The sequence below is a fragment of the Trematomus bernacchii genome, unplaced genomic scaffold, assembly GCF_902827165.1.
Source record: "Trematomus bernacchii unplaced genomic scaffold, fTreBer1.1, whole genome shotgun sequence".
NCBI classification, from domain to species: Eukaryota; Metazoa; Chordata; class Actinopteri; order Perciformes; family Nototheniidae; genus Trematomus; species Trematomus bernacchii.
Genome location: NW_022987698.1, coordinates 13,347,045 through 13,374,842, shown reverse-complemented (window position 1 = coordinate 13,374,842; position 27,798 = coordinate 13,347,045). Strand labels below are relative to the sequence as shown.

At 40.2% G+C, this 27,798-nt stretch overlaps 1 protein-coding gene across 1 annotated transcript; it reads left to right on the top strand.

Moving 5' to 3' along the window:
- The first annotated feature begins 212 nt into the window (after positions 1 to 212).
- draxin (dorsal inhibitory axon guidance protein) lies at positions 213 to 22,931 on the top strand. Its single transcript, XM_034138631.1, has 7 exons — positions 213 to 399; positions 10,383 to 10,888; positions 12,393 to 12,613; positions 19,485 to 19,605; positions 20,271 to 20,363; positions 20,931 to 21,020; positions 22,773 to 22,931. The coding sequence occupies exons 2-7, from the start codon at positions 10,405 to 10,407 to the stop codon at positions 22,883 to 22,885; spliced, it is 1,122 nt and encodes a 373-aa protein (XP_033994522.1). The 5' UTR covers positions 213 to 399; positions 10,383 to 10,404; the 3' UTR covers positions 22,886 to 22,931.
- The last annotated feature ends 4,867 nt before the right edge of the window (positions 22,932 to 27,798 follow it).

Below are 27,798 nucleotides of genomic sequence, written 5' to 3'. Positions count from 1 at the left end.
TGAGGAAAGTTATGATGGATCACTCCCTCCATAAAAAAAAAAAAGGTCTAATCTCTCTCAGACTGTTATCTTGGTGTATCCCTGCAGCAAATGAGTCCTGATACTACCATACCATACTAATATACTGGTCTCACTGACTGGACAAGCCTCGCAGAGAGATATCCAAGCAGCCCTGAGCGGTACGCGCACTCGGGAGCGCGCCTCGGAGCAGGTGGTGCTCTCCTCCTCTTAAGGAGCAGCAGCCGGTCCGGATGCTCGGCACATCCCGGGCTGCAGGAGCGGAGTGCGGACTACAGAGAGCTGCTGCTGCCGTGTTGAGGTCCGCTGTCAGCCTGCAGCCATTGGACTGCTAAAAGCCTAATCAACAACAAAGGAAAGCAACAAGACAGACAAACGCGGGTAAGGAAATATATGTATTGCTTTTTTCTTGTGTATTGCAAAGGTTTGGCTATTAGCTTTTTACGCACAAAAAAGCGTTTTACGTATACAGTAGGCTACGAACAAATACTAGTTTCGGTTCCTTAGTGTTCCTAAACAGGTTTGTGGTGTTGATGTAATGCTTACATTAGTTAAGAGTGACTTTATGTAAATGTATATAACATAATACCTTATTATGGGTTACCCATACAATATATTGTCGCTTTTTCGCAGTCCTGCTGCTTTATTTGATGAGAGTCCTCCTTAAAATCACAAGTTTCTTACAATTGTCACGCACAATATACTGTACGGGTTGACATGATTTCCATCTGCGCGTAAAAACGCTTCAATCTCGCATCCTGATAATGTCACAAAAGTTAACATCTGAATAAATGCAAAAGGCGTGTTGGTCGCAGAGAGGGTGTCGATCAACTCACATGATTGAGAGCAAGAGTGACTGTTTGCAAGCAGGAAATTTGATTTGGTTTGACACTGGAAAAATTGAGTTAACCCGACAATCAATTCCACTTTTGTTTGTTGTTTCCCGCTGCTGTCATGCTTTAGCATCAAATCAACATCACCAGGGAATTTACTGGATGAATGGTTCGGGAGAATCAGAAATGATTGCAGCCATTATCTCCTCTTGACAGCTCATTGTGTGTGTGTGTGTGTGTGTGTGTGTGTGTGTGTGTGTGTGTGTGTGTGTGTGTGTGTGTGTGTGTGTGTGTGTGTGTGTGTGTGTGTGTGTGTGTGTGTGTGTGTGTGTGTGTGTGTGTGTGTGTGTGTGTGTGTGTGTGTGTGTGTGTGTGTGTGTGTGTGTGGAAAGATGAAGGAAAGGGAGTGAGGGGGGGAGATTAAAGTTGGGAGTCTCAGTGTGACACCATGCAATTAAAATTAAAACAAGGCAATATTTGTGGACTCGCATTAAGGAGTTAGTGTTAATTAATAGCAAGTCAATCAGCGGGGAGCATTACAGTGATCAGACTTGAGTGAGGGGCCCCACAGTGAGTTGACCCCGGGCCAAAACAAAGCCTCAGATTCATTCATGAGTGAATTATTATCATTAAAAGATAACCTAAGGACATCATTTGATGTTCAAGTGGAAATTAATTTAGAGCAGTGGTGCAATGTAACTAAGTTAATTTACTACTACTTTAAGTACTTTAAATATATAAAAACAAAAGGTCCTTGATTATTTCACATTATGCTATACTTTATACTTATACTCCACTAACATTTGTAAGCAGAAGTTGTACCTTTTACTTCACTACTTTTATTTACAGATTTAACATTTTGCTGATTTAGGTTATTAATACAAAATATAAATCAACACACACTATATTATATTTGTATAGGTTAAGCTACCCATTAATGTATAACGTAATACAAATAAACCCCGCCTTTGCCAAGTGCAACATTGAAGTGATGAACTAATGAATGATAATTGTAATACATTTAATACAATTATTTAAAAGTATTTGGTGCTTAAAATTGCTATTTTGCATAACGCATATTTTTACTTTTGGTTGGTTTATGCTAATACATTTTTACTTTTACTTTAGTACAATTTTGAATACAGGACCTTTACTTGTAACTGAGTAATTTAACACTGCAGTAATGCTATACTTTTACTTAAGTAATTCATCTGAGTACTTCTTCCACCTCTGGTGTCAGAAATATACATCATTCATTTACAAAATATGGCACCTCCATTCCAATAGTCAAATAAGGACTCCTTTAAAGAATCAAAGTTGGTTCTCATTTTCAGATAGTTCCACCAAACATACATCCATGTCTTTTATCCTGAGTTTTTCGCCAAAAGGCTACATTGCTCCACATCCATCCAGCCTCCTGCAGTGTGAAACTGGCCTTGAACGTCACTGCCAAGCGTGGCTGCAACTGTTTGATCGAGACTCTTTCAACATTGGCAACCAGTCAACGCCTCTCGCTTCCACTAAAGGGAGATCGGGAGAGGGGGGGGGGGGGGGAGATAAACTTTGGGTTCATATAATGCGTTTACATGCTTCACTTGATCATCTGTAAACAGGGGTGTTTCCCCCCTCTGACCGGTCAAACTGTTCCCATGCCGAGCGGCCAGACCACAGACCCCGTGTCCACATTTCCCCGGGGTCAGAAATAGAACAAAGTTTGTTGTTGGTTTGTGAAGCCAAAGCTTTGTTGTTTGATCGTTGTGTGTTTCAGCTGGTGTCCTCAAAAATGAAAGATGCCACCAACACTTTGTTCCAATTAAGACAGGAATAAATCCCCCCTCTGTCTCTCTATCCCCCCTTCTCGCTCTCATTCCTCTAATGTCCCCTCACTCTCTCTTCACATTACATCTTATTTTCTCTTTTCCTCTCCATTCCCTTCCTCCCCCTCTCCCCTTTTGTCTCTCTCATTCTCTCCCCTCTCTGTGGGATGCCTCTTGCTGTTTGTGTCTCGCAGCATTTTTTGGAACACGCCTCAATGTGAGTGTCTGGAGGAGGTTTCCCCGCAGTGTGTGTGTGTGTGTGTGTGTGTGTGTGTGTGTGTGTGTGTGTGTGTGTGTGTGTGTGTGTGTGTGTGTGTGTGTGTGTGTGTGTGTGTGTGTGTGTGTGTGTGTGTGTGTGTGTGTGTGTGTGTGTGTGTGTGTGTGTGTGTGTGTGTGTGTGTGTGTGTGTGTGTGTGTGTGTGTGTGTGGGCGGGCCTCAGTGCACTCCAACAGGAGATAAGGGGCCACATCTCAGGATGTCGCTGATGTTACCATGCATCAGTGACAATGTGTGGGTCTCGAACCACATCTGTTGTACCTGCGACCAAATTACCAGTGAATCATTTGGTGTCCCCCGCTCCCCTGCTCCGGCTCACTTACTGACAGATGGACCTTCCTTATGGCTCTTGTTTTTTATCACCCAGTGTTGCTTCCAGGGTTCCTCTGCCATCCAATACACATTTAAAAACATACAAAAGACCTCCCAGTCGATGTGTGAATATTGTTTGCAGTGAATTTTAGGAGCCCTGTTATGTTGCTGAAGTTGTATTGGCCCTTGAGGAAATGAAGTTTTATGGTGTTAACTGCAGCCTGGCAGAGGCGTTTATTATGAGCTGTAATTTGGGGCACTTGTTATTGAGATGATATTTATGATAATTCTGTGGCACAATCAACCTATTTTACCCAAGATGAGAGACATAAAAGTGAGTGTTTATGCATTAAATATTCAGCATCATTACTTTAAGACAGAGGGATGTTTCTGTTCAGAGCAAAGCTGCATTGTATTGGTGTCACAGATAATACGTTTATTTTTCTTAGGAACTATTTTATCGAATTCTGCGTCATGTTTGTTTAAAACAGATGTATAAGCTGCTGCTCAGCTGAAAGGAGAAATCTAGCTTGTTCCTGTTCAGCAGCCTCACACTACCACATTGACCTGCATGCTGGACTACTTTATTACAAGAAGCGATAACTACCTGTCAGAGATAGGGTGGGAAAAAAAATCAGTTTTAAAAGTTGGATTTTGTACGTACACAACAAGACACAACTTGTTAAAGGTCCCATGTCATGGCCATTTCTACTGATCATAATTCCATTGTTGAGGTCTACTAGAATAGATTTATATTGTGCAATTTTCCAAACTCACATTGGTTTCTCATACAGCATCTCTGTATAGTATGTGTATTCACTCTCTGTCCTAAACGGCATGTTGGAGCTCCTGCCCCCCTCTCTCCCTATGAGCCCACTGTGCTCTGATTGGTCAGCTCGCCCTCTCTGTTCTGATGAGTCCACCACCGTTACAGCGGAACATCAGTGTTATGTGTTACAATGGCGTTAGCAACCAGAAAATGATGCCAGTAATGACAAACAGATGAGAATGCGGCGTGGGGTCTGGGTGCCGTGTTGGCGGGACGTTGCGCGGCTCGCTGCTGCGAGGAGCAGACAGTGTGAGCTGGGTTCATTTCGTGCTTGCTGCGTGGGATCTGCAAGACAGCGAGACATCGCAAATGGACGCGGGAAGGGGTGGGGGGCTGCAGCACCCCCATATGCGAGGCTCCACTAGCACTTTCCCCAGTGTGAAATGATTGTGGTGACAACATACTTTAAATAAGCCTACAGTGGGTGTCAAGGCTAATGTCAGGCCTGCATGTTATATATATATATATATTCTACATTGCTGCAGTGACAGATTCAGTGACTGAATGAACACAAAGGTGATATTTCAGTGAAATTGAACTGGAGGTCGAGATGATTTACTGGAAGATTAGTTATGGTTTCACATTAGACTAGTTTCTTTTTTGGACTTGTGAAATGTTGTGTGCACATTTGCTTTACTTGTAGCATTGTAATTCCGCTAGAAATACCCTTTTTTCTTTTTTAAATGTACAAGGGATCTGATTACTAACTGTAAGGGAATACAGTTACCTTTTTCTTTTGTATTCTGAACAGATGATCGTGGTACATGTAATCTATTACTCCCCAAGCCTGTCTAAAAGAAAGAGAATAAGGGCATTTCCCAGAATTTGGAGGTTGTTCTTTAAACCTCTAATCTCAGTTTGTAGCCTGTTTCTGGACTCTTTGTCTGCCGGATCGGCCATGCTGGTTACTACGAGAGATAAAACGTCCAGGAGCAGATGGCTCCTGGACGTTTGGTTTCACAGCAGGTGAACCTAAAGAGACACACGCACACATAAAACACACACACACACACAGCAGCTCCATACGGGGTGGCCTTGCTGCTTTCCCTCTCTCACCTTCCTCAGATGTGGTTCCTCTCACTGTTAAGTATATTGTTGTAACTACTATGTGTCACAGGGGGCCAGGCCCGCTGATCACAGACTGGAGAGAGGTCTCTGATCTCATCATATCTTAATCATCCAGCCCCCTTTGCAATTTCTTGCAAGATTACCTATCACTTTATACCTATATCACACTCTGCTCTGATTCATGTCTCCCTGGTGACCATCTCACACTGTATACGCCGTGCTTATAAAAGCTTCTGGCACACACATATATATTGTGTTTCCAATGAAATGTAAACCACCATAACCTGATTTTTCCTCCACTGCTCTTGCTTCCTGAACAAATCTGAATTGATTTTTAAGATTTCATTTCATTTTATATGGGGCTTCATATTTTCTCTCCATATATTGCTGAGCTTAGACTTCCATAAACTCAAGATCTGAAAAAGATCCTGACTGAGCGCGAAGTGAGATATGAAGATGTCCAAGAACTTTACAAAAAAAACGTATTTATTTGTTTGCTCTGATTCAACCTCTTCTGCACTGTACATGTCCCCTGACATCCCAAGTATCCTCTCCACTTCATACAGAAATGGTCCTGATTCTAGAAGCGCCTTAATAACTCACTGTGAACTCCAGTGGGTGTCGATCAACACACACATGCGTTGTTTTTGCTGTGTTGACCACATCATTACTAACACTTCCATTTCATTATTGGCTGTAAGGACATGCAATTGTCTAGATCACAACTGGTCCTGCTATAATGGGGATACACGTGATGTTAAAATGATCATTTTGCATCTTGATTTATATATTCCATTTCATTAATGGTTGATCAAGCAATTCAATGTTCAATAAACTATGTCAATTTAGGAATGTTATTACAAATTCAGATGAGTTGCAGTTCATTATTTATTTGAAGTACTTTTTCAGTATCTATCAGCAAATGTGGCTATAATCCCTTTGAGCGTATCACATGTTCCAGTCTTTAGCCTTAAGAAAATCATAATAAATCCATTTAAAGTCAACATTTAAATGTGAAATGTGAATGTCTAAACTTTGCTTTAGTAAATATCTAATTAAAAGGATTTAATTATTCAAAAGTTAGACTTAAAATGTTGATAATTTTTTTTCAAAACAATAAATATTCACCAGGAAGTAAAACAAATTAAAGATCAAGTTTGGACAAACATCCTTAGGTATATTTACTTGGCCTTTAACAGGTTTTATTCTTTAAACCCAGAACTATCTTAACCCCCTTGAAGCCAAGAAAGTCCAGTTTGTTTCCATACATTTAACGTCACTGTTTCACTGCTTAAATGGTGGATTTCTCACTTGACACTTGTCAGTTACTCGTTGGCCTTCGATCTCCTCAGCAGCAGATGCTCACCCTGCTGTGCCATTACTACAAAACACTACCGTGGATAATACACACTCTGGCAGGAGGCGGTGTTGTTCTCGGAGGTTGTTTATCACACACAAGAGACTGTGCTTAAAAACCCCAAATGCCACCCAGAGTGCTCCATTATCGTCTCCATCCCGTCTCCTCAAAGGGCCACCTGTTAGCGGCACATGAAAGTCTGAGAGAGGAAAACAGGGCACTGCTGTGCTGAGATACTGGCTCCCCCTCCATTACCGCCTGCCTTCACTTTCACATGTCTATTCAGCCCTTTAGATTCGATCAAATGATGCATGCTGCCTACTGTTTCTATGGAGGCGTCACATCTTTTTTTTTAGGGTTGTGTTGATTGCCTTTTACTATTATTTCCACCTCTGTGGATCGGATTTATGCGTTAATATCTGAGTTTTAATCCTGAATGAGATAAACGGGTACAGACAAGAAATAGATGGATCTATTTTCTCTGCTTTTGATTCCCCAGATTAAAGAAAAATCTCCAGAATTTTACATAAAGCTTACATCAAAGTACTGTTCACCATAAATCTGTCAACTCAACAAGTAGATGTCTTTATTTCGAGGAATAGTTTAAGCTCTTTAGTATTCTCAAAAGTTAGATGAGAAGAACAATACTGCTCTCATATCTGTACAGCTCAGTTTAGCTTAGCATAAAGCCGAAACAGCTAGACTTGCTCTTTCCGAATTCAAATATTAAAAAATATATATATATATCATACCAGCACATTTAAACCCCGATAATTAACCCACTTTATCTTGGTAGTTCAACTTGTAATAAAACAAAAGCCAACACTCCATCCATGTTGGAAAGCCACAATGCTTTTAATAGTTACTGACGGAGATAGGAAAGGCATTTTGTTTGGACGGAATTAGGCTATCATTTGTACCCTGATTCCAGCTATGCTAAGCTAAGCTAACCAGCTGCTGGATCTTTAGATTACAGATTGTCATATTTCACATACTTGAGAGTTGAATCAATCTTTTAACTCTGTGCAGGCAAACAATCAAATGAATTTCCCAAAATGTGAAACTAGTCCTTTGATAGCTATATATTCAAATGTGCTGGTATATGATCCCTTAGACAATCCCCATCTTCTTCCACTCACTTAAGTTTGGATGTTTTCTTTGTTTTCATAAATGAAATGACACTTTTGCCCTTACAGAGTCCAGAAGCACCACCTTAGCCAGAGCTTAATCCTGGCTAAAGACTTTTGTGCGTGACACGTCCGACCGCCCCCCATCCCCCGACACTTTTAAGGCCTGTTTGGAGATAAAGGTCTCACCTCAGTACCCTCACGCTCCTGTTTGCAAACTGCACAGCTGGTCGCACTCCCAGAGGCCAGCCGACGCAGTCTGCCTCTAAATCCCTCAGGGCGCTGCCTGTACTCGCACTGCACATTTCCCCGGACATTAGTATACACACACAAACACACACATACACACGCAAAACCTGCCGCCCTTGGTCCTGTTTATTTTAGAAACAACTAAATAACGGACAGTAAACCCAAAGGATATGTGGTTTCATCTTGGTGTGGGTCAGTGTGATAAAAGAGCAAATATCTAATCCATCCCCCTGCAACACACACACATTCACACACACCGCTCATGACCAGCAGCTCAATACTTCTCCCTCATTGATTTTCTGTATTCCCTGCACCGCCGTTTGTCTTTTAACACAAAAGAGTCGCCTACGAAGCACCATAAGAGCATTGTGTGCTTCTGTATCGATGGATTATCTCAGCATATTAAAGTGGAGGACAAAACAAAGCAAATCATATTTAGTCTCATTTTATCCGACACGACAGAGTTTGTCATCAAGAAGAACTGGTGTTCCCTTCTCTAGTGTGACACACAATTCTTCTGCAATTCAATATGCTTTATTATCTTACCCTTACGGCCCGTCCACACGGCAGCGTGCGTTGAAGCTTCAACGCTTCTGCCCATTCACTTTGAATGGGGTGACGTCACGCTTTGCCGAACTGCATTGTGGGAGCGTCGTTTTGCTCGCGTTGCTTGCTTCAAAAGTTGAGCAATGTTCAACTTTTGAAGCTTCGACGGAAGCGTCAGCCAATCAAATCATATGCCAGTACAAGCTCTAGCCAATCAAACCGCGTCCTTGTGTGTCCGGGGCGGGAGATTCATGTGATTGGTTGTTGGTCGAGTTTCAGACACGCCCGCCGGCAAGCTTCAACGCACGCCGCCGTGTGGACACTGCGTTATGATTCTTCACAAAGTCTGTGGTTAGTTTAGCTTTTCTTAAATATACAGTCTATTAGACATTCACATGACTTATAGATCACCATATAATGCATAAGAATATTACCATCTTCTTTAAAAACTATAAAAAAGTACCATCAATCCACATTTTCAAACATCTTTATAGCATATTCCTCTTGTAAAGCCCTCGATATAAACTCAGTTTTGCAGATATTATAATAATTGTTGTGTGTAGTTCCTATAGTGTTTTTTAGGTTGAATGACCAATTAATCGACTTTATATATGGAAGTCAGACTGTGCAATATATATTTTAGGTTTGATAATTAAATATCAAAAATTAAGTTTAAGTGTATAATATCGTATCTGTATAGTTGGCATGCTATTATTCATAAATGAACTCATGAACAATGTTAAAAAAATTATTTCAAGCAAATTTAAGTTGCATATACGTTCACTGCATTAAAAACGTTTGGTGATATTCAATAAATAAATGTACCGTAATGGCTCAAAAGACATGTACAACTGCATGTCAATATGAATGCAATTAACCCTTAGTTATGTAAAATCAACATTTAAATTGAACCCTGACTGTAAAGTAGCTGGCGACCTATAGATAGGAATACAAAATATATAATTTATTCATCTCGACACCATCCTTTGTTCACATTTGTTCAACATGCTGAGGCCTTTAATACCCACAGAACCTCACATTTCACTTCAGTCACACCTGGAAGACATGTTGACTTTTGTAATGAAAGCTACGGTTGGAGGCCTCTCGAGACTGAAGGGGCAGCGATGAAGCAGGAGCGCAGTGCATTATTCATACTGAGGAAGGCATGAAGGCGAATGTGAAATCATTCTAAAAAGAGGCACAAGTGTCTGTCCACCTCTTTCTGGCCTACTCAAACCCACCTGGTCCAGATAAATGGGTCCACTTGTGGGTGTGAATTTGTAGGAAGCTTGTAGGGAAGAATGAATGCAGTGAACACAAAACCTGAGGAGGTCTGTGATTTCAGATAGGGGCTCCACCACTGAGGGTGGGCGGAAGATGCCTTTCAGAGGGATTTTACCATTTTATGTGGCTTATATTTGCACAGAAGAAAAGCCCTGCATGCATTTGTTTGCACAGGATAAGGAAAGACGACAGACTTCTGCTAATATTTTTTTTAATATCTCCCTTTAAAATTCTACTTGAAATTTGCTATCAGTGCTTGTATGTAAAATAGATGCAGTTGAAAAAGCAACTGAACTGAACAGTCTGTACATATAATGTTAACAGCCATGCTAGCAGCTCTGAAAGTTTATACCTATAGATTTACACTAATTGCTCATTTTAGCATGCAACATCCTCACTAAGTGTTTGGGATTTGTATTTATGTCTCCACTGTTGTGTGATCATTTTCTTAGAAACACTCTTCTTGGGAAAGAAACTCCCTATGGAGGGAACTTTGGGATTTTAGCTTTTGCAGACCGATAACATGCACAAAAACCTATATTACACACCACAGGAAAGGGAAACCCCCAAAAAGCATAATAGGGCTTCAACATTTTAGTGGTAGTTATTTTAAACAAATTAAAGCAGAGCAAGTGTGATATTGAGATGTTTCCTCTTCCCTGCAGGTGGCGCTGTGCTGGACAGACCATGTTTCTCTCCCGGAGTCTCCTGCTGGCGTTCCTGTTCTCCGCCCTCATGTTGTCGCACGGTGCTGAGCCCGGAGCTCCTCACGGTAAGAGGAGACAGAGCTCAGCGGGCGGCAGCAACGCCCTGCAGCACCCCCTGCAGGGGCCCCAGGGCCGACACTACAGCAGGGAGCGCGGCGGGCACAGGGGCCAGGGGGCCCGCGCCGGCAAAGGTGGAGCTGGTCTGCTGTCCCACAGACCGCTGCACCCCCTGGCCCGGCCCGAGGATGACGGGACAGGCCTGGAGAGTTTGGGCCCGGTGAGGCTGGAGATGGGCCCCAGCAGAGACAGAGCCAGGATGAGTGGGAAGAGTCAGGCGCAGAGCCGGGACAACCAGCTGCTGGGGACACGCAAAGGAAGGGGACATGGACATGGCAATGGTCACGGACACCACTTTGAGCACAGGAGACAAGGGAGTCGGCGGGACAAAGAGCGGCATGGCAAAGGTGACCTGACTTATCCAGACCATTTATTAACTAAAACAATGACTCAATATGTTCGTCAACAACCTCTATTTTTAGGACCACGCAGTGAAAACACTGACTGTGATGAAAAAGAGGAGACTAAAATCTAGTTTAAATCAAAGTTAATCCCAATTTTCTAGAATGTTTTTTATGCAAAACTATTTCCTGAGCTGCACTCGCCATATCACAGCAGAACACAATCAGCACAGTCTTGAACTTGTAAACTTACTAGCTGAAGTTAAAGATGACAACAGGGCTCAGGAGAAGAAACATGGTGATATTTTGTCTAGAGTAGTGTCGATTTGCATCTGGGTGAATATAGCTACATTGTCTATGGCAACCCAGGTGCAAATAGCATTGTTAGTTTTGGATACCCTCTTGCAAATAGAATTGTAAGCTACAGACAGCCGTGTGCAAATAGCGTTGCCTGCTAAGTCCACTCTGGTACAAATAGCATCATTAGCTATGGATATCCAAGTATAAATAGCATCGGTAGCTTTGGAAACCCGGGTACAAATAGCATTGTAAGCTACAGACACCCTAACCCTAACCCTAACCCTAACCCTAATATACAGATTAGGCTATTATCCACCTTTGCAGTGCCGTCCAGCATTAGACTAGCAACATGGAGCTAAGGGCCTTATTAATTCATGTAAGACATTTGGCTTACTGATACATTTCAGTTATATAGATATGATGGTAGTCACATCATTAGTCAAATTCTAGCCAAAAACGTTGTCCTGCAGGCATCCTGGCATCCCTGCCAGGATGTGTGGATTATTCAGAGAGACCAAGACTTTGTTTCTGGAAAAGGATGTTGTTACATTTTTTTAAATGTGAGTTTTCAATGCTCTGAGCAACACAAATCCAGCTAGCCATCTCCACTGTACTGAAGTGTTGGAAGACATTTCCCAAAACATGGACACAACAATCATGGTCGTATGGGTTTTTGATCGTTACACACAATCTTCCTCAACACATTGGCGAAGGTTTTTTCTATCTTTTAAGCTGCAAAGTCCTGAAAGGGTTAAGAAAATGTGACATCAACATGTCTTTAAAGATATAAAAAGAATTTGCCATAAAATCTTCCCACTTTATTAAATACTTATAAAGGTTTGTTTAATCTTGTCTTTCAAAATTCTACTAGTGTAAATGAGTCTTGAGGTTTGCTGTCAGCACGTATGTTAAAGCTGTAGTTCGAGCTACTGATTCTTCTATTGATAAAACACTAAATACATACCCTGCACAAACATTCTTTAGCCATGTTTTTTTTGTAGGTTTGGTGAACATTTAGGAATGTCAGCTCTTAAAATGTCCAAGCTTTAAAATTAGACCATATCTTCCCACCTCACTAAGTCTTTATAAAGGTTTGTTTACAATAGTAAGTAATCTTGAATTTAAATGTAAATCAAACTTGTTTCATAATTGTAAGATAATGTTGAATGTTGTATTGATGGTTTAATATTCTCTCTATCTTTCCCTCCAGGATTTCTCCCGGAGCCTGAGCTGAGCTCTGCGTTTAAGGACAGGGATCTGTTGGAGGACCCTCCCTCCATCTCCTCTGTTGCCTCCCCCTCCCTCAGCATGACCCCGCCCGATGAAACCCCCTCCCCCATCGCCGCTGTCTTTGGCTCTGGCTCCTCCATGGTTACCACGGTGATGAACGAGCATCCCCCAACGCTGCCCCCAGCCTCCACCAAACCCCAGGTAACCCAAACGAAACCCAAGTGCTTCTTAAAGGCTGCGTCTGTTGGCCCAGCGTGGCTCCAGTGTGCGGGGGAATCAGAGCACAAAACGGGCCCCATTCCCACCGTTACGCTACCTCATAGCTCATCTTGGAAATGACACAACCTGAAAGTGTAGCACGTGAAAAATATCCCGCGGCATTCCCAACTCATTGGCTCTTGGTCACAGTGTGTGTGATAGATAGGGCTGTGTTCTGTATAATAAAAGTACACCTCTGGGATCAAGATCCAAAGTCCAGCAACACTTTTCCTTCTGTTTTCCTTATTAGAGCCATGGCAGGACACAATGTATGTGAGCACGGAAAGCATTTTTTGTGTACGACTGTGGGCACTAGGGCTGCACAGTTAATCAAAATGTAATCGACTATCACTATGGACTTATGCAATATTTGGTAAAGGCTAAATATTTCAAAATATACCATCCGATCAAGTATTGTGGATCTGCAGAGATACAAATAATAATGTACAGACTTATCAAAACATATTTGTTTGGTACAAATTATCTTAAAAAACGAATTAACACCTTATTGATAAGGAAAATAATGATTAAAAAATGATCGATCCCTCCAAAATAGCAAATCATTGCTATTGCTATATCCGTCACAATCATCGCAATCCGCAATTTTTTTCAAAATGGTGCAGCCCGAGTTGGCACATGCACAGAAAATCAGCAGGATAGCGTGGGGCGCCACCCACCACCTGTCACACTCACCCAGCATGATGCTGCATAAACAGCATTTATAATCTAAAATAACAAGTGTTTCCTCACGCCTCCTGCAATCATGGAGCCGTTACAAATGATACTCTTTAAGACAAGATGTCCCCTGATGTCAATAGTTTTGATCCGCTGCCCACTGCGTGAAAAGCTTGGGCATTTTGTCACAGCAGCTGCTAACAAACACACACCAGCTTGAAGGGCGTCCATGGGAAATATCCGCCTTAGTTACAGGATCCACAATGCTGTTTGATGGACAGTTGTTTTGTTGAGGAGTGCTGCTCAAGACAACACAGTAAAGATGTGCACTGACGTGTTTAATTAGTGGGAATGACACAAACAACAAGATGTAGCCCTATTTTTGCCACAAGGAACCAAATCACTAACAATTTAGAGCTTTTAGTTTGAGATATTTTAGTATTTAGTGTATAGTATTTAGAAATTATTATAGTATTTTTATAATCATGTACTGATAACTGGCTCTTTTTGTTGACAAGTCTGTGTATGATGTCAAACTTCACCTGTGGTGGGCTTAAAATAGACAAAGGAAATGTTTTCGATAACATCCTTTCAGAATTCATTTCAAATATACCATGGCAATAAATTGCAGTGTATCATGATTTATTTGGATTTTTTAATTTTAATTTTGGATATTATTTCTGGAGAGTCAACCAGACTTTGCTGTTTGATAAATTACTTTTCATTTATACTAAACAACATACCCGTGCATGCTCGCTGGAAATGTGTGTCAGATACTTTTGAAAAGAGCGTGGCTCAGAAAAGTATAAACATATATACTTAGACTGGAGTTTTGAATCAAGATGTTCTTCTGAAAGGATTTTACGGTTATCATTTTGAATCCCCTTATGACCTCTACCAGGTGGATGTACTAAAACCAATGCTAGTTTAATAACAGTTAAAACACCATATAGAAAAGACTGAGAGCCTGAATCTGTGTGTGTCTTTACCATTAGAACACTATTAGAGTGAAATATTATTTCACCACAGAAGAAAAGAGAGCCTTGAACCTGGCGCGAGCACGCAGCGTGTTTCTTAATGAATGTTCGATCTTCTGCTGATGGTTTAATGAGCAGCTGAGCACCAGGACACAGCCCCCTGCAATTCATCTAATTGATATTTCCATATACGCTTATTTCCTGAGGTTGGAAGGAAACAAGTATGGATCTGTTTCCATGAGGAGGTTGATTCTTATTTTTTGATGGATGTCTTTCATCGGCCGAGTATTCCTCAAGAGACGTCTCAAAGTCCTGCTGGCTTAATTATACTTTATATTTAGCTTCATATGTGTGAGGAAAGTGACAGCGGTAATGTTTTTTATGGCTTCTATTACAGAGGGTTATGAATACGAAAATATGAGTTTTGTTTTATAGCAATATTCTGAATGACTATATTTTACTGTGGGAGAAATATTAATTTAGGGTGGTGCTCTCCGACTTTTATAGGAATTTTTGGAAGAGTTCAAAGGTACCCAACCTTTGACTTGAACTATCCTGGAGGCAAGCACAGATTTACAATGCTCATTATCTTTTATTCTTTCTTTTGTTACTGAATATTATGCACAAAAAAACGTGATAAAAAACAAAATGATATAAAATACATGAACATTATACAAATGTACCCTACAAAAATTGCACCAGCATTTAACTGTTTGGCTTTTTTTTATGTACTCGCTGGATTCTTGCTATTCTGAATTTATTATCCTCATATTTAATATTAATAATAATAAAGCTTTAGTGTATTGCACTTTTCCTACACCAGAGGCCTGTACGACGAAGCCGGTTCAACATAACCTGGATATGTTTGAGTTACCCGGTTTACCTAATCCAAAACAAACGCGCTCTCGCTAAGCGGTCCTACGACGCGGGTTATCAACTCGTTAACTCAAGCCAGCTTTGCCCTATCTAGTTAGGTGCGCGTTCACATGAAAGGGGTGGTATTTGGAGCATTCGACCAATCACAAACATGGACAAGCATACTGACAGCGCAGCGCGTCATACTATGCCTTATATAGGTATGGTCCTACACTATATTATTCAAATATAGCATGATAGGTCCACTGTAAGTAAGCTTTCTTAACGCTAATGTTATAATAGTCAGATTGCTCTGAAGATGGGAGGGGATATTCTATTAATTTTCACGTTCACACAGTCAGTTGATTTTGGCCGGCCGTCTTTCCTGCAACGGCAGTTTAAACTGTATTTCCTCTATCCTGTAATATGACTTGATCGCTTTAAACTCTGCACACTGAGCTCTGATTGGTCAGCAGGCGGTGCTTTCACTGACTTGATCTCTTAGCCTGTAACCTAACCTGCTCCGGACCAGAGGCCTGTACTACGAATCTAGTTCAACATAACCTGGATATGTTTGAGTTAGCCGGTTGACCTAATCCAAAACAAACGCGCTCTCGCTAAGCTGTCCTACGACGCGGGTTATCAAGTGGATCGCTCAAGCCAGCCGTGCCCTATCTAGTTAGGTGTGCGTTCACATAAAAGGGGTGGTATTTGGAGCGATCGACCAATCACAAACATGGACAAGCCGCGTACTGACAGCGCAGCGTCATACTTCCTGAATGAAAAGTGAACTAATATTAGACAAATATGAAGACGTTAAACTTGAAACATCCATGACTTAAACACTTTATCCAGGATAAAAGCCACATAGCTGCACCTGCAAGGTGAATACAGCTGGTAAAAGAAAAAATGTTTGAATGCGAGTGGATCTGACTTTAATTACATTTGACTCGAGTGTTTCGTCAACTTAATGTGTTGCTTAAAATAATACTTCTGCATACAGTATGTGACACTGTGAGTGTTGCACGGCCAGATACGGCTCAAGAAGCTGACTCAGATAAGGAAATATATGATACATTATGATGTGATATTGTGTGATATGAATGATAATGGGACACATCGACGTGTGCACTCACATTGACGTGTGCACTCACAGTGCCGCGGACTCTAGGTAATGTTACTTTGATCCGGTTACTTATGTTGTGGCAGATATTTAATTTAAGGGGACCTATCATGCAAAATGCACTTTTGTACGTCTTTTATACATGAATATGTGTCCCCGGTGTTCCAGGGAACTCACCAAGTGTCAGAAAACACAACCCTCTCTATTTTCCTCCATACCCAAATCTCTAAAAACGGGGCTGCAACGGATCTGTCGGAACGTGTTGGTCTGATAAGTAATAACCGGTACAGAGTACTGCTTGGCTGAAATAAATGCAAAAATACTCTCAGAAACTTTAACTTGAAGTACTTTCTTTCAATGGTAATTACTAAAGTCATGTTATTTCTCTCCCACACACTCCCCCCTTCCTGAAACTCCTCCATTGGACTCCTGTGTTTACCTCTGTAACATAATGACATCACTTTGTAACACTCATGCTTCTATTGGCTATCGCTCCAACACATTGTACGTGATAGGCTAAGGGGCGGGACATCTCTAAGCAGTTGACCAAACACAACACAGCTAGCCAGCTAACCAATCAGAGCAGACTGGGCTCTGGTTTCAGACAGAGGGTGAAAAGAGGCGCTGCAGCACAGGCAGTATGAGAAAAATAAAGAGCTTTTTGAACATTAAAGCATGGAGACATGTCACAGTAGAGGCACATATGTCCTCTTTAATTCCAATAATAACAATTTTCAGTTACATTAGTGTAATTAAAGACTTAAAAGTATATTTTATAAAGTACCTTATCCTTACAACGTAAAGAAATCAGAGTCTGAACATTGTTAAGGGCTTTAACATCTCATTAATAAAGTAAATTCAGTTGCCTGCTGCCCTCACAGGAGAGAAATAAACACTGATGTTGTGTGTAATGAACCGTACGCTTCAATCTGTTTATTGTATAAGTATTAACAATATAAATGATGCGATATATACATTTGTATTCAGGTTGTGGGCAGTCCTCTAACCGATCAATCGTTTTTTAAGCTCCTCTTTGCTGACCCTGTGGGGGCGTTTTATGAATCAATGAGGCATTACTGTAGCTTGCCACAACAAGTCAAATATGTTTCATTAAAAACACACTGCAGTGATGAAAAACACACAACAAATCAAACCACACCTCTGCTGCTACTGCACAATCATCTGAGGAGACACAGTTGATCTCTGTGTTTTCTAAAGTATGGTGAAAAGCATCACATTTGGCATTCGTTCTTTTAATACACGTTTTCATATTCTGATCACAATTGTCTTTGAATATGTAAATAAATATATGATATAAGATGTATTTGTTAAAATGGAGGCAGAGTTTACACAGCATGCTGCAACTAATGGAAGTGGGATTAGGTGTTTACAGATCTGCATGTTTGGATACAGATTGTGAGTTAGCTCGGTATGCAAATGTTCTCACTGAAATACGAAGTAGATAATCAATTATAAAATCCCCTAGGGTTATCAAATTTCATTACGTAACATTGCGGCCAAAAGACAATGTAAAATTAAAAATATAATAATAATGCAATCTGTCAAATTTGTCTTTAAAGACGACATATTATTCTCATTTTTTGTTCACACTTGTGTTACGGGTTCTTTTTAGATAACATGCTGTGATTTACAAAGTATCATGTATTCTTCTCATAATGTCTGCCCAGTCAGCTGTGATTGACTTGAGAAAAGAAACATGCTAATTAGGTTCTCAAGACGTGGGTGGATGAACTAAGTTGTGGGGAGGTTTATTCTAATGAGCTCAAATGTGACACAGGAAGAGGAGCCACATCTGAATTGCTTGTTGAATCACATGACTAAGGCAGCCAATTGAAAATTGTGAGTTTTTTGCCATATGTCCTTGTTTCCTTTGTTTATTGTGCTTTTTGCAATTTTTTGTGGCAACTAGCGACCATCAAGTTTAGAGAGATGCAGATATAGAGTTTAAAAGTTGGTGGAGGAAGGAGAAGCGCAATAATGATATAAACAATTTATCACATCACAGTAAATTTCTCTGAGTAAAATTGACTCAAATTGAAGAAAATTTTACTCTAAAAATATAACATTTGGTCCCAACCTATATAGAGTAAAATGTACTCTTTGTTCAGAGTTGTATTTTTAGAGTTCATTTTACTCTATTATGTGCTTAGATTTTACTCTGCTTAATGGTTATTTACTCTATGTAGTGTATATTAAAAACAACTCTACTGCCATTTTACTCATAATAGAAGATAATTTTACTCCCAATCGAACGTCATTTCACTCCAACTAGAAGGTAATTTCACTCAGAATAGAATAAATGAACCATAATGATCTTTACAATAAAAAAGGTCAATAAACCAAAGTGCTTAAGGAACATGAGTGGGCGTGTGTGAAGCTGACCATTGAGCGGCCCGACCAAGCAAGGAGGCAGAGGCAGAGAGTTCAAATACAACCCGGTGTGGGCATTTATTCCTCTTTGTGGTACAGGATACACACACACACAGCCTCAATATGACTGTCTCACGTGAACACAGTCACCAGCACCAAGGATCTCACACACACACACTAACAGGAAAACAGAACCTAAATACACACAGGACTAATCAAACCAACAAGACACAGGTGAGGAGGGAGGAGAAACACAGGGCACCAGGTGAACGCAATCACCAGCAACAGACAAGACGGGAGGGGGAACACTTTTCAAACTAAAACAGGAAACAGAGACAGACAAACTAAAACATAGACAGATCGTGACAAATATATGCATAAATTACATATAATCACATGCTTCCTGTGCAATGTTTTAGCGTGGAACAAATTAATATAGTTCGCCAATAATGAAGCTATATAATCCGTAACGGAGACCGAGATCTATGGCCCCAGAGATCACCTCCGTTACAGCGTGGTCATGGTTTAACTCCAGTAGAATTGACTCTGCATTTTTGATCGCACTCTAGAAGCTATGAGTAATAAATACACTCCAAAATGATTACATATCACTATTTCAGAGCAAAATAGTAATTACTCTGGAAAAAATACTCACCAATATTTCCTGTGTACATTACCTAAAAAACCTAAAAATGTTTTTCAATCCCATTTTTAAATACCATGGTTATTGTGGTTTTGGGGTATTTCGTGACACCCCTAGAACTGTCACTTAAAGTTCTCTTTCCTTTTTCAGCGGTCTGGAAAGGGTAAAGGAGAGGGAGATGTGATGCCAACGCTGGACATGGCACTCTTTGATTGGACAGACTATGAGGACATGAAGCCTGTGGACACCTGGCCCGCCTCCAGGAAGAAAGGTTGGCTTTATTTCATTAAAAAGCTCTGATTTGAAAACAGGTTTTGTGAAAGATTTCCATATTAAATCCTTATTATATCAGTTACTACTGTGAAGAGTACATATTATGCTCATTTCCAGGTTAATATTTGTGTTTTGTGCCACTACTGTGACATGTCTACATGCTTTAATGTTCAAAAAGTGCCTTATTTTTCTTACACATGAAACGCCCCATAACATAATAACATCACTAAATAATAATTGTGCTTCTATTGGCTAGCGCTCCAACACATTGTACGTGATAGGCTAAGGGCGGGACATATCTAAGTCGTTGAACAATCACAACAGAGCCGGCCAGCTAGCCAATCAGAGCAGACTGGGCTCTGGTTTCAGACAGAGGGTGAAAAGAGGTGCTGCCGCACAGGCAGTATGAGGAAAATAAAGAGCTTTTTGAACATTAAAGCATGGAGACATGTCACCGTAGAGGCAAATGTGAAAAAGAGATGATAATGTCCTCTTTAATAAAACTAAGACCAGTCTCTCAGTTGTTTAGATATTTTGATACATAAAGAAAACCTCAATGATAACTGAGTGATAGACGAATCAATCTGTTTGTTTGGGGCTGTGTATTGATCAGACCTCCAGCATTCGCGATCAAACTTTAATCCATTTATTTTTCTGCTGCAGACAAGAGGCGGAGTAAGAACCTCAGCAGTGGGAATGTGACTGTGGACGCTGACACCATCGAGCCGTGTGATCACCACCTGGACTGTCTGCCAGGTCAGTGTGTGCATCACAGCCAGAGGAGGCAGCACAACACAACATTCAAAGTCTCCGCATGACACATGACCACAATAACATCCTGCAAAGAATCAGCACAATACATCAAATCCTACACATCATTTACTAAACTATAACTCTACTTGCAAAATTCGACGTACAGAAATGCTTTATAGAGACATCAGTAAATGTTTCTTCATACCGATGTAACACAATATAACATCACACCTTAAATCAAACATGGCTAAATTCTGATTGGTCAAAAGATGCAATCAAACTCCACCCTTTTCAAATAATTGAGAAAAAAAAAGTGAAATAACCAAAACATTTCTTATTATTCTATTATTTACTTTTCATGCAGGACATCGTTCCTGATAGTAAGAATCTGATTGAGAAAATACTTTTTCTAGGATTTGATAAAGTGGCTGAAGAGGAACATGCAATTTCTTGAAGTGGCTATTACCCATAAAACTAACTCTCTATTTTTCTATATTTTATTTGAATCATGTTCTTGGCAGTGTGTCCAAGTTTGATTGTTGATTATATAATGTGTTTGTTTCTTTAAAGGTTCGTGTTGTGACTTGAGACAACATGAGTGCCAACCTCACAACAGAGGCCTCAACAACAAATGCTACGATGACTGCATGTGTGAGGATGGTGAGTGAGGAACCATGTCAAAAAGTTATTAATCAGTTAAAGGTCCCATGTCATGCTTTTCCGGTTGTTACCAGTCCCCTTGTGTGTTATGTAGCTTTTTATGCATGTAAACTGCAAAGTCACAAACCCTCAAAGTACACCCTGTAGCGAGTAAAACTCTAACACAGAAAAGACCTGTCTATGCTGCCCCAGAACGCCTCGTTGGAGATTTCTCTTTTTCTTCCTGGGTGACGTGACCATACCCAAATGGACCAATCCGTGGAGCTCCTCACACACACACACTCTCTCTGCGGCGAAACTGTGGCATGCTTACACTGTAGGTGCGCCGCGTTTGGGGGTGCAGGGGGGATGCGGGTGCTAGTGGAGCCTCGCAGATGGGGGTGCTGCAGCCCCCTCAGCACCCCCCCTTCCCGCGTCCATGGTGCTCAGGCTGAGTTTCGCGATGTCTCGCTGTCTCGCAGACCCCACGCAGCAACCAGGAAACAACACCAGTAATAGAGCTCACACTGTCCCCTAATCACAGCAGCGAGCCGCACAATGTCCCGCCAACACGGCACCCAGACCCCACACAGCATTCTCATCTGTTTGTCATTACTGGTGTCATTTTCTGGTTGCTAACAAAGGCCATTGTAACACATAATCACTGATGTTCCGCTGTAACGGTGGTGGACTCATCAGAACAGAGTGGGCGAGCTGACCAATCAGAGCACACTTGGCTCATAGGGAGGGGGGGGCAGGAGCTCCAACAAGCCGTGTAGGACAGAGAGTGAATACACATACTATACAGAGATGCTGTATGAGAAACCAATGTGAGTTTGGAACATTGAACAATGTAAATCTATTCTAGTAGACCTCAACAATGGAATTATGATCAGTAGAAATGGCCATGACATGGGACCTTTAAGAATCTGTTTGTCAAAAAGCAAAACCTGACATGGTAAAATGGATGTTATATATTTATATACTGCAGGGCCGATAAGGGAAAGTAGTGAAAGGCGTGCAGTAAAGTGGGGGGGTCAGGATATAGTGTACATGTAGTTGGTTGGAGTTCCACTGGACTACAGACCCTTTTCACAGCATTTTCACAGTAGGAAAAAAGCAGATGTGTATTGCCAGGATGGGCAATTAGTTTTTAAGGCATCTCATGTTAAATTGGTTGAAATATTCTTTGCAACCCAACAGCAATTATTAAATCAAATGCCTTAAAGAGGCTCTGTTGTGCTTTTAGAGGTCTCCCCTTTCCTGTAGTGTGTTATATAGGTTTTTGTGCACGTAAAAGCTAAAATCCCAAAGTTTCCTCAAGAGGGAGTTTCTCTCCCACACCCCCTGCCTGAAACGCCTCCATTAGACTCCTTTGTTTACTTCCGGAACATGGTGACATCACAACGTAACTCACGCTTCTATTGGCTAGCACTACAAACAGTTGTATGTGATCGGCTAAGGGGCGGGACAGTTCTTACACATCTCTAAGAAGTTGACCAATGACAACAGAGACGGACAGCAAACCAATCAGAGCAGATTGGGCTCTGGTTTCAGACAGAGGGTGAAAAGAGGTGCTGCAGCACAGGCAGTATGAGAAAAATAAAGATCTTTTTGAACATTAAAGCATGGAGACATGTCTCAGTATAAGCAAAAAAAAAAAAAATCTACCTGAAAATGTGCAGATTAGGGCCCCTTTCATTTCTGTATTTTACCACGTCCACATTTATCTGTTTAAGATATTTAGCTAACAGATTATTCATCATCTTTCAGGGTTTCGCTGTTATGCTAAATTCCACCGGAAGCGGCGTGTGACTCGAAGAAAGGGGCGCTGCGTGGTGCCGGAGTCCGTCAGCAGCGACCAGGGTGGCTTCATCACCATCTGAGGAGGAGGAGGAGGAGGAGGAGGAGGAGGAGGAGGAGGAGGAGGAGGAGGAGGAGGAGGAGAAGGAGGAGGAGGAGGAGGAGGAGGAGGAGGAGGAGGAGGGAATTGAGGGAGGAAGGTCCAGATTTTTTTTCCCCATAAACACTCTGACGCAGGAGCTAAGAGAAGTGCTGAAAGGTGATGGGTCGCTGGTTTTTAAAATTGATCCCACAATAGAAATTACAACACTTGGTCATTTTATACAAAAAAACAAGGGACTTAACTGGAAAGATATTGCATTTTGGTTGGGCCACATCTTTTATCCAGCAATCCCCCACCTTTAAGCATTTTAAAAGTTTCAGTGTTAGTTATTCTTAGGGCTGTGCAATATAAATATTGATATTGTACTACATTTACAAAACAATTATTCATATTGCCCAGCCCTTACTCAAAAATCACTACTTTCTTTTCAAAGATTTGTTTTTCACGATGACACATTTTTGTATTTGTTAAAATCTGGTAGAAAATATCAACTCGGCTGGAAACACACCACTGAGTGAAATCTGTCAACATCTCATAGTGTATGCGTGGATATTCACCTCTATTGTTTTGAATTTTGAGGGAATAATATTTGATGAGTCCTGCGGCTGCTTGTCTCTGTCCTTCTGATCTGAGTCAAACAATGTTTACAAATCCTTTTTTATTATTACATTTCTGTGCTCGGAGTCCCAAACAGATGGCTTTTATTACTTCAGGATAATTCAAATTCAGTCAAGTAAGCTGTCACTCAAACAAATTATGCTTGAATCACCGTTTGGGTTTCTGTGTGAACTCTCTGCTACATTTGGTTTCTTTCTTGTCACACATGCTGAAAATGATTTGCAAATGCTATTTGAACCCAGTCTGCTGTCCTGTTTTGTAAATAAGAAAGCGTTTGAACAACTTTTTTTGTTAACTTGATACCACTTCTTTTCAAATGTACGTAACGGTAGAACGATAAACAAAGACCCTGGTTTGACCTTCCTTTTACATGTCTTAATATATGTTTTATTTATACTGTACTTAAACACATGTTTGTCCAGATGTTGTGTTTGTCCGTCTTTTTTTGGTTTTCATGATTAAACAATTACTAGGATAAACATTTTGTGGTGTAAACTTTGTTTTATTTGCACCATTGACTTTCATCTTTATCAGGCACTCACATGTATTGCTAATGTCTTTGCCTTTATGCTAAAAGCTATTTTAGGTTTTAAAAACTGTTACTTTCATAGCTTTGTGTCAGAAGACTCAAAATGAAATATGTTTAATAGTTTTAACAAATAAAATGGCACGTATAAACAAATATCACTATTAAAATACACACATACTGTATAGTCATATTCACTTACACTTACGCTTTACTTAAAGGTGGGGTAGGTAATTTTGGAGAAACCAGCTCGAGATCGCTAGAATTTGAAAATACACAGCCGGAAAAAATCTGCCACTTCCTTACAGAGCCCCTCCTCCAACACACACGGACGCGCACATGACCAATGAGGGCACGAGATAAGTTTGTGAGATGGAAGGCTGACAGGCAGGTAGGCCATCCAGTTATTTTAGCCGGGCCGGCTAAAATGATTGGTCGTGCTTTTTACAGTACTACGGCTTCCACAGATGACATTTTTTTATGGATTTTTCGTCAAAGCACTTAAGATATTCATTGCTATCGGGATGTTAAGAGCATTCCATGGAATATAACAAAAAGTGTATCTCGAGCCGGTTTCTCAAACTTACCTACCCCACCTTTAATGCATGTTTTTAGATTCTCGAATACCGTTTAAGTCGAGATCTTGCACTTAAAAGTATGTGAAATTACAAATCAATCAATGTGAAATACACAATTAACAGGGGAAGTCCAGCATTTGAAAACCTAAATTAAAGTATAGTAGCACAATAAACAAAATGTCCTTTAAATTCTAATTTGTATATACTGTAGGTAAAAGTGTTCTGCAGAAAAATGTCTGTTCCAGATATCTTTTATAAAACGTTGTGGGATTATTAATAATGATGCTTCATGTGGAGAAGCATTTCACTGCTGCAGCAGCTCAAGAGAAACTGGTTTGAACTACTTTAAATACTCAAGTGGTTCCAAACCGCGGGTCAGGACTCTCTAAAGGTCACAGGATGAATCAGGGAGGTCCTGAGTTTAATAATGAGGAAGGAAAAAACAAATACATGTTTTGCTATTTTTCTGTTTTGCGGACTTTTATCTAATCTTAGCTTTAGCTGTGAAATATTCAATCATGTTACCATTTAGGCTTGAAACTATTTTTCAAATTAAAACAGCGGAGGAGTTTTTGTAAAATCTTTATCTGAAAAGTAACAATATCTGTCAAATACTGTAGTAAAAGGTTTAATAGTATCCTCTGAAAGTGAGGATTAATTAAGATTTCAACCTTCCTTTGTAATCGTACATACATCAGGTACTTAGGGGCAACAAAATGCAGTCGAGCATGTAACCAGAAGTTAAGTTAAGTGCAATAAATATAAATAATAAGACATAACATATGCTAAGATATGAACATGTGCAGCAAGAAGACACACATATATAGTCCAGAACTAAATGTCTCTATTTATCTTACTAAAAGTAAGATAAATATGTGTAAGACATTATATATCTTACTAAAAGTAAGATAAATATGTGTAAGACATTATAGTTTGAATACATATGGGCTGAAATTCTAAATGCTCATGTTAAGTGAAATTATCTCAACATGTACTTAAGTACAGCACTGGAATGTAATCAGTTACTCTTAATCGGAAGGTTATAGCTATCAGGATTTTAGTAAATGTATCATTTCCTTTGAGAAAAAGAAAAAATGTTCTTTGAAATACTTCAGATCAATATAAATCAGGATAAATGTGTCAAATAACCCAGACACATATTTTCTTGAAAATAAGGATTTTCCAGTCACTTCTGAGGCGCCATCATCTCCATGTGATAAAGTGAATGCAGCAATCTTTGAAGCTCATTATCTCCACACTTCTCTGTGTCAAAACCTTTTAACGGGAAGCTTACGACACATTAGAGCAAGTGCAAGCAATAACACTCAGCGTGATCCCAACTCACAAGCTCTGTGAGAATCTATCAATATTTGATTATACAGAGAAAGTAACACTCGTATTTCTTTTCTAACCACCAGCTCTGTCGGGCTGTGATTGTGCCATCCTGATTTACAGCTACAGAATGAAAGCAGTGCTGATGTATTTTTAATAGTTACCTCCGACAGAGCCAAGAGCCAGACAAGTGATGAATTACACACAGCCACATCCTGACCTGAGGAGCTCTTGGAGTGATTAGTTACTAAAGTTCCTATCTTAACTTTCTATACCAGAAGATCACAGGAACAAGAATAACAGCATTATTGTTCCACATTGAAACAAGACAAAACGGCAACAAAAAAAGCCACAACAATGCTAAAAATAAATAATTAAATGCAAAAGATAACTGACATGGTAACTGTGTCTCTACAATAAAGGCACTGGTTGGCCCAAATAATAATACACATAAAGGTAAATATAACAAATGATTTACAATTATAAAAAAGATACATACAAAATACTTAACAAAGTAAAATAAATAAAACATTTTTTAAAGAAGTAATAATATATATATAAAAGGATATATAATAATTAATAATACAAATAATGGTTACTTTCCATGTTCAATGCTCAAGGCATGCTCCCAAATTAATCATAATTAAAGGCCTTTTTTCCCTTTCCACTGGCCTGAACGAGTCTCACTAGATTTTTCGTAAAAAAAACAAAGCTATGAGATGCTCATCATGGATATCAACAATTTACATAAGAGTAAACAAAGTAAAAAAAGATTTTCCTTTTTTACAGAGACAATAAAACAGACTAAATGTCACAATCCTAGTTTTCTGTCACAATCTTAGTTGTCTGTCTTGTCATGATTTTATGTTGAAATTCTGTTCTCCCAGTGTCTTGTCTTCCTTCCTGTGTTTTCCCTCCTGTGTCTGATTGTCTGATTGTGTTCACCTGTTGTGTTTCTGCCTCCCTTGCCCAGCTGTGTCTTGTCCTGTGATTACCCCTCTTTGTATTTAGTCTTGTCTTCCCCTGTGCTCCTTGTCGGTTCATTGTCTTTCCTGTCACCCTTCATGTTGTCACAGTCAGTTCTGTCTGAATGCTACCTCGTGTTACCTACTCTTTGGATTCATGGTTTTGTATTTTTCATTGTCAACAGCTTGTTTTTTTGTAAATAAAGCTCGCTTTTTGTTACATTTTGAAACCCGCTTCCCTTTTTAAACTGCATTTGGGTCCTACCTTTTCCCGAATCGTAACACTATAAACCGTTTGATGAGCTGTAATGAAAATAGATGCAAATGTATTTTGAAAAATAATACTCATAGCAGGTTAGGATGTAAAATGGATCAATAATTCTCAATTGAATCCAATAATTGCATTTTCCCTAATGATAAAAGACATTCCACCTGAAAATTAAATAACATGTCCCACATTTGTCACTCTGCAATCTCATTTCCACACACAAATGCATGCAAACAGCATGTTGGGACTGCTAAATCTGGCTCTGAAGTGTTTGAAAGCACAACAACTTTAATCAGAGGGAGGGAGGGGTCAGAGGTCATCAGGAGGTCAGGGTTCACGCTGGTAAATGAGAGCACAGGGGCCATCTGCTGAGCCGGGAACAATGAATCATCTCCTCTAAGGTAGGAGATGGGCGAAAGGAGTGAGTCAGACTTCAAAAATAATCAGCAGACATTAGCATTTTAAAGATTGGTTGCTGCCCTTGGTCATCTTGAGTTTAAGGGTCAAATGAAAATCCAGACACTGTTGTCATTTCAGACGAGGAGATCAGAGGGAAAGTTCTGTGGCAGAACCCAGAAGAGAGAAATATTGTAGATTTGGAAAAGT

Coding starts and splice junctions, on each gene's coding strand:
- draxin (XM_034138631.1), top strand. CDS start 10,405: ATGTTTCTCTCCCGGAGTCTCCTGCTGGCGTTCCTGTTCTCCGCCCTC. Junction 12,614..19,484: donor CAGCCTCCACCAAACCCCAG/GTAACCCAAACG, acceptor TTCCTTTTTCAG/CGGTCTGGAAAGGGTAAAGG. Junction 19,606..20,270: donor GCCCGCCTCCAGGAAGAAAG/GTTGGCTTTATT, acceptor TTTCTGCTGCAG/ACAAGAGGCGGAGTAAGAAC.